The sequence below is a fragment of the Quercus robur genome, chromosome 8 (assembly GCF_932294415.1).
Source record: "Quercus robur chromosome 8, dhQueRobu3.1, whole genome shotgun sequence".
NCBI lineage: Eukaryota > Viridiplantae > Streptophyta > Magnoliopsida > Fagales > Fagaceae > Quercus > Quercus robur.
Window position 1 is genome coordinate 15078929 of NC_065541.1, and position 7674 is coordinate 15086602.

Sequence of the window (7674 nt, forward strand, 5' to 3'; positions counted from 1 at the left end):
TCCGCTACTATTCTTTTTTCCAAACATGCGCACACAATTACGCGTGGCTACACATAAGACAACTAACGACCTTGATTCCTAATTCCCTACTCCATTTGACATAGTGAGGCACTTTGTTCATTCATTTCAAAACATGATGCCCATCACCTTAGTGCTAATTTTAAACAATGTCATTGATGTTGAATTGATCCTATCTGCTATTGAGGTAGAGCGAATAAGCAATTAACATTGTAACTAACGTTTTGCAAAATGTTCGGAACTAACTAGTTAGCGTACTGTTTCTTGCATATTATTATTATGTAGCATTCTTATAGTTATTTCATGTGCACTATCCTAAGACAATGCTCTTTCGTGTGCAGGTAGTGCCAGGCGTGCTAAAGTGCAGATGCCGAAGTTGCAAGTTACCCGAGCATGGGCTTGACCCACGGATTGCTCGGTACATAACTGAGGCGGGTTTTGAAGGGTTATTCAAGGTTCCAAACTTGGAAGTGGATCATGCGTTGATCACAGCACTAGTTGAGCGTTGGCGTCCAGAGACGCACACATTCCACCTACCGCATGGAGAGATAAGCATCACCTTACAAGATATTGAGATGATACTAGGGGTTCGTGTTGATGGGTTGCCAATTACTGGGGCTGTGAAGATGGATTGGCCTACGTTGTGTCTTCAGTTATGGGGTCATCGTCCACCAGACCCGATACCACATCCCCATGAGAACACCTCTATCCTTGCTGGGGCGAGGCTCAGATTCACCTGGCTGGATGCACAATTTAGTGGTCCCCTAGCTGCGAATGCTACTGATGAGGTAGTGCAGCAACATGCGTACTATCACATACTCGATCGGTTGGGGACGATTTTGTTTATGGATAAGTCGGCAGACTGGGTGTCGGTGCTGCCTCTACAGTTCCTAAACCCAATCAACAACGCGAAGAGGTACAGTTGGGGTAGTGGGGCATTAGCCTGGCTGTACAGGCACTTATGCAAGGCATCGGAGTCGAAGGCGATGCAGATTGGAGGAGCAGTGATGTTGGTGCAGCTGTGGGCGTATTCGAGGTTCCCACTGATATGCCCTGTTATGAGGTCACCACTACCGCCAGTGGAGGCAGGTCCCCTTGCCAATCAGTATGTTATTTGATTAGTTTGATACAATTGTCATGCCATTTGTCATTCACCGTGCATGTGTCTATAGTTTATCCCACTTGTAATACATTCACTAAGGACACTGTTGTCAAGAAGTAAACCCTGTTTCAAACCAAAAGTCCAATTGACATTAATTTAATGGATTACTTAACAAGATATAGCATGCCAATATACACTGTTATGAGTGCAGAAGAAAATTACAAATACAATATACTTTTTTTTAATAGATAATGCTAATACATAACACTTAGTTGCATCTATTAGTGCAATGGGAATCACAATTACACACGTCATTTAGTACTTAATATATACTCGGCGACAATTTCTAAAAATAGGTTGTACAAAATATTGGTAAATAATATATAATCTGATCGTATTTAAGTACAATATTAATATTGAAGATGTTTGTTTTTGAAGACTTCTAAAGGGACTTGGTTTCCTTCTGTATCCTCACAGCAAGCTAGCAAGCATACACATGGATTTAGTCACCATTTCTATCTAGTTTCCAATATGCTGTCTTCTGTCCAAAGCTGAACCCATTGAGAATACAGTAAATCAAACAGGGCAGGGAGACATAATTCCCAATCCTGCAATTGCCTAACATAGATAGGGTACTAATGCACTACTTTACCCCTAACATCCAAATAATCACTAACCCTAGCATGTTTGTTAGCTGCAATTTGGAAAGGATCATAAACTAACAGGGCAGGGAGACAATAATTCCCAATCCTGCAATTGCCTAACATAGATAGGGTACTAATGCACTACTTTACCCCTAACATCCAAATAATCACTAACCCTAGCATGTTTGTTAGCTGCAATTTGGAAAGGATCATAAACTAACGTAAACTAACCAATTAAAAGACTTGTTCCCACACCATGCATCAAGCCATATACCCTCACCCTCATGCCATCCCTAATTTTAAATCTAATAAATTTATAGGACTCCCGAAACTTGCTCTTATTCCTTTCCACAGTCCCACTCCATGAGGAAATTATACTCCGTCTGTAGTCCACTGGGAATCTTGCTCATATTTAATTCTCAAAAGGCATCTCCACAATTGGTCATTTCCCTGAGTAAAGCACCATATTCACTTATCCAACAATGCAAAGTTGAAGGAGCTTAAATTTTTAAAGCAGACTAGAGCGGCCAGTCTGACAAGTTGAACAGTGAACTGGGACCTAGACTGGTATGGTCCACATTAAAAAACCAGGAAAAAATTGGAAGGGCTCAAAACCAGTCAAACCGCTTCTTGGTTTTGAGCAGTTTGATCAGTTTTGGCCCCTTTTTTAATTACTAAATTTTTTTCTTCTCTTACAAAAGAAAACCTTGTATATTATTTTTTTTTATAAGTAACAATCTAATATATATATATATATATATATATATATATGTTAGGTTTACACATAAGCTAGCCCAACATTAAAAACTAAAGAATGTCAGGCCCTTGCAAAAACTAAACAATGTATTCATGTTTGAAATTCTTGATGGAGAGGTATTTATTGAGGAGGAAGTATAGTATCTCCTTTCATTTCAATATGGGACTTTCAATAAGTCTTTCTTATAAAACAATAAGTCCCTCATTGATTTTGATTTTTTTTATTTGGTGGAGAGGTTTTCGGGTTTTCCACCGCTTTTGCTCTTTTGGGCAATTGCGTGAAAGGATTCGAAGTCAGCTCTGGATGAGGGGGATGACTTCTGAATTGACGGAAATGCCCTCGTTTTTTGATGTAATTACTGCTTTACGGGTACTTGAATGGGGCCGAGCAATGATTTGAGTTTTCCTTCCATACGGACGAGCACCTGTGAAGTTAAGTTTGGACAGTTGCCACGTGGCGTGTTAAGGTGGTATGTTCAATTGTTTATTTTCTACCCAATATATCAAGAGAAGTGTTAACTAAACCATATTTTTACGGAACTTTCAAAATTTTAGGTGGGATATTATTATTGGTTTTAATTTAAATTTATTAGTTAATTTTTTTTTGTCCATTATTAACAGTTTGTAAAAATTTGTCATTTAAAATTTGTTATGAAAATGTTGAAGATATAGCATTTCCTATTTATCAATTATTATATAAATTTTATAAAATCACACTATAATATATTTTTATATAAAATTTTTATAATTATATATATATTTTTTATTTCAAAATAAAATTAATTAAACATAAATAAATTCATTCAAACATACATAAAATAAAACTAAAAGTCCATACTTGGCCTCTTTAGTTGTACAATTGTATTCTTGTAGGAAACAAAAAATTGTATTACATATTCTATATAATAAAATATGGATTCTAGAAGTCCCGGTTACGTCATTTAAATACCCTACTTAATTACCATGTATATTGTGCTTTTATTCATAGTTTTACTATTAACTTTTAATAATAGTTTTTTTTTAATACACAAATTTTGTTTAATCAAACACATCTTTTGTTCTTATCAACTTCTTTTATCGAATTGTTCTTTTCGATCAATTTAATAAATGGCTCAGGTTTTATATTTAATAACAATTTGTTAATACATGGCTCTTTTGTTTTTATCAACCAACCTTATCAAAATTTATCGAGTTGTGCTAGGAACACTAACAAATTGTCACAACATTTTGCACAACAATTGAAGTATTAGTCCCTCATATGCCAAAATAAAATCATAAAATATTAGATTGAGATTCCTCAAAATTAAAATAAGAATGTTGTAAAAATGTTATGAGATTTTATTGGGCCATAGGGTTTTGAGGGTATTTTGGTCAGTTTTTGGGTTTTGGGGATATTTTGGACATTTGAGAGGTTTTGGGGGGTATTTTGCTCATTTTAGAGATTTTGGAGGTATTTTGATCATTTTGTGGGTTTTGGGGGTATTTTGGTCATTTTTTGGGTTTTGGGGGAATTTTGGTCATTTTTTGGGTTTCAAGGGTATTTTTGTCATTTTTTGGGTTTTGGAGGTATTTTGGTCATTTTTAGGTTTTAGGGGCATTTTGGTCATTTTTTGGGTTCCAAAGGTATTTTGGTCATTTTTTGGGTTTTGGGAGTATTTTGGTCATTTTTTTGGGTTTTAGGGGTATTTTGGTTATTTTTTGGGTTTTGGAGGTATTTTGGTCATTTTTAGGTTTCGGGGGTATTTTGGTCAGTTTTTGGGTTTTGGTGGTATTTTAGTAATTTTTAGGTTTTAGGGGTATTTTGGTCATTTTTTGGGTTTCAGAGGTATTTTGGTCATTTTTTGGATTTTGGAGGTATTTTGGTCATTTTGTGGGTTTTGGGGGTATTTTGGTCATTTTTTGGGTTTTAGGGGAATTTTGGTCATTTTTTGGGTTTTGAGGGTATTTTTGTCATTTTTTGAGTTTTGGAGGTATTTTGGTCATTTTTAGGTTTTAGGGGTATTTTGGTCATTTTTTGGGTTTCAGATGTATTTTGGTCATTTTTTGGGTTTTGGGAGTATTTTGGTCATTTTTTTGGGTTTCAGGGGTATTTTGGTTATTTTTTGGGTTTTGGAGGTATTTTGGTCATTTTTAGGTTTCGGGGGTATGTTGGTCAGTTTTTGGGTTTTGGTGGTATTTTAGTAATTTTTAGGGGTATTTTGGTCGTTTTGTGGGTTTTGGGGGTATTTTGGTCATTTTTTGGGTTTTGGGGGAATTTTGGTCATTTTTGGGGTTTCGAGGGTATTTTTGTCATTTTTTGGGTTTTGGAGGTATTTTGGTCATTTTTAGGTTTTAGGGGTATTTTGGTCATTTTTTGGGATTTGAGAGTATTTTGGTCATTTTTTTGGGTTTCAGGGGTATTTTGGTTATTTTTTGGGTTTTGGAGGTATTTTGGTCATTTTTAGGTTTCAGGGGTATTTTGGTCATTTTTTGGGTTTCAGAAGTATTTTGGTCATTTTTTGGATTTCGGGGGTATTTTGGTAATTTTTAGGTTTTGGGGGGTATTTTGGTCATTTGTTGGGTTTTGGGGATATTTTGGTCATTTTTTGGGGTTCAAGGATATTTTGGTCATTTTTTTAGTTTTGGGGGTATTTTGGTAATTTTCAGGTTTTGGGGGTATTTTTGTCATTTTTTGGGTTTTGGTAGTATTTTGGTTATTTTTTTAAGTTTCAGGGGTATTTTAGTCATTTTTTAGAAATTTAGATTTTATGTTGTTTATTTAAATTTTAGATGGGTTTAGTGGATATTAGTGGGATTATCCATTTAGATCCATCTAATTAAATAACCAAATGGGTCTTTACCCATTTAACCCAAATATTCAAATGGGTTGGGTTAAGACTTATCCAAATAAGATGGGTAATGGGTGGGTTCATGGATATGGATAAAAATTGCCACCCCTACATAGGAGCAATGGACGGTGAACTCGTGAATATAGCGAGACTAGCTCCCAGCAAGGCAACAAGAGAACCATGTTGAAGACTCTAGATCCAAAGTGGTGCAAGACCTATAATGAGACAAAGAACTCCTTGAGAAAACGTTGTGTTGGGCCGTTGGCCACTTAAAGAGGTTCAAGAACCCACGATTTAAGCCCAGGAAGGCCCACCTCAAAGTGACGCTTGCGATGTTAACCGATATAGGCTCGGTTGCTAACGTGCAGAGAGAGAGAGAGAGAGAAAGAGAGAGAGAGTCTTTTGGTTCCAAAAACAAGACATTAAGTGTAAACTTCATGTATGCACCAATTTAAATATGAGTACTAATTGAATAATATGTAAATTTTGTATTATAAATAACATAATATTTTAGACACCAAATTTTGCAACCTCTGCTTAACCTCACATCACGAGCAAAACAGTTATTTCATAAAATAGCGACAAAATCATAATTTTGACCATTTGATTTCCACATACTTGAGTGAAGAGAAATCTACAAATCCAAACAATCAAAGCGAAATACATGTGCTTAAATTGAACCATTTGATTAAAAATTCTAGTTAAATCAAGATTCAACGGTTAATGTATATTTTCACAACTTAAGCCGACCACATGTGATTACAATTAAATTATGATTGGTTCTTAAAAGAATGAACTTTAATGTCAAAAATAATGGTAGAGATCTAGTGATGACTCAAAATTTAAGCCAACCACATATGACTCATTTGTGTAAGGTAATGTCAAAAATAATGGTAGAGATCTAGTGATGAATGCATCCTAGTATTTCTAAGAGTCCAATTTTTGAGTAATTTTAGTGATTTTAAACAACTAGTTGAATTATTTGTAATTAGATGCAATTAATTAATGTTTGAAGTTAATAAATATTCCCTAACATGGTCATACTCTTATAAAGGCTAAAGAGTAAGTCCCAAAGTCAAATGAAACTACTCTAAAAACTACTCAAAAATGCCAAAATAACAACCAAAAAAAAAAAAATCGAAACAAGCACAAATTTGGATTCTTGGTCCAAGTGCCATTTTGGCACTTTACTCTAGAACCCTTGATTTTCGATCATTTTCTTTCTTTCCTTTTTTCGATTTTCAGTTTCCACTTGTGATTTTTCTAACTCATTATTCCCAAAATTCGAGCCTTGAAGAGTCCCAAACTCATTCCAACACATCAACCTAAGGCTTTCCCTCCTCTATAAATGGAGAAGGCCTCCTCATTTGCAAGACACAAAAATCCTTTAAGAGAGCTTTTGGGAAAAAGCCATTTGGTGATTGCTGATCCATCTTTTCAATCACAACACTCTAACTTCTCAACGGCCTCAAGTTTATGACTCCATAGCATAACTTGACTCAAAGCAAGCGTTCGACCCATTTTCCATACACAAATTGTGAAAGATGTGTTGTTATTCTGCCAAATTCTTCAAAGAACACTCCAAAGGAAGGAAGTACTAGCCAAGCTCCGCCACTCAGAACCCTGACCCAAGAAAGTGCCGCCCAAGCTATGATAATCCAAACCTCGATCCAAGGAACTGATGCCTAAACTCCATCAATGTATCTTAACCAAGAAAACAGACAATCCAATAGTGCTGCCCATATTCCAAGCTTGAAGGAAATACATACAACACAAAGATCCAAAACCTTGAGAACATTTAAGACTATTATTGAAATCAACATTGCATGCAGGTATAACATTTTGTCAACCCTATTTAACATTCAAAACCATTCTTGAAATTAACATTTCGTGCAAGCATAAGTGTAACCATCATTTTTATATTCAATAAGATGTAAATTAAACATTTATCTATTAATAAAATGATGTTTTTATTAAAAAATTATGGTTTTCTTATTTTTATATTAATTAAAATAAGTGACAACTCTATATAAAACCTTTGATTTAGTGGGTCAAATGACTCAAGTTTGAAACGCATATTTTGAGAGGCACTTAACACGAACTCACTCCTTAATATGGGTCTTAACTTGAACCAAAAAAAGAGTCTAACTAAGCTTGCGATCTCTCAATACACAATTATTATTATAAGGATATCAATAAAGTTAGGGTTGTCAAAAAAAATTCACAGCAATTATCTTACACTTCTTTTTTTATTAATAATTCAATAGTTATAATTAAAGAAAGGAAATTTAAAATCTTGATGTTTCTATAGGAACCACCAAGAGGT

The 7674-nt window shown here is 34.8% G+C and overlaps 1 protein-coding gene across 1 annotated transcript; it reads left to right on the forward strand.

Moving 5' to 3' along the window:
- Positions 1-341: 341 nt before the first annotated feature.
- On the forward strand, positions 342-1136 carry LOC126695929 (serine/threonine-protein phosphatase 7 long form homolog). Its single transcript, XM_050392723.1, has one exon. The coding sequence runs from the start codon at positions 342-344 to the stop codon at positions 1134-1136; it is 795 nt and encodes a 264-aa protein (XP_050248680.1).
- The last annotated feature ends 6538 nt before the right edge of the window (positions 1137-7674 follow it).

Excerpts from the sequence above, each read along its gene's own strand:
- LOC126695929 (XM_050392723.1), top strand. The coding sequence starts at position 342 with ATGCTCTTTCGTGTGCAGGTAGTGCCAGGCGTGCTAAAGTGCAGATGC.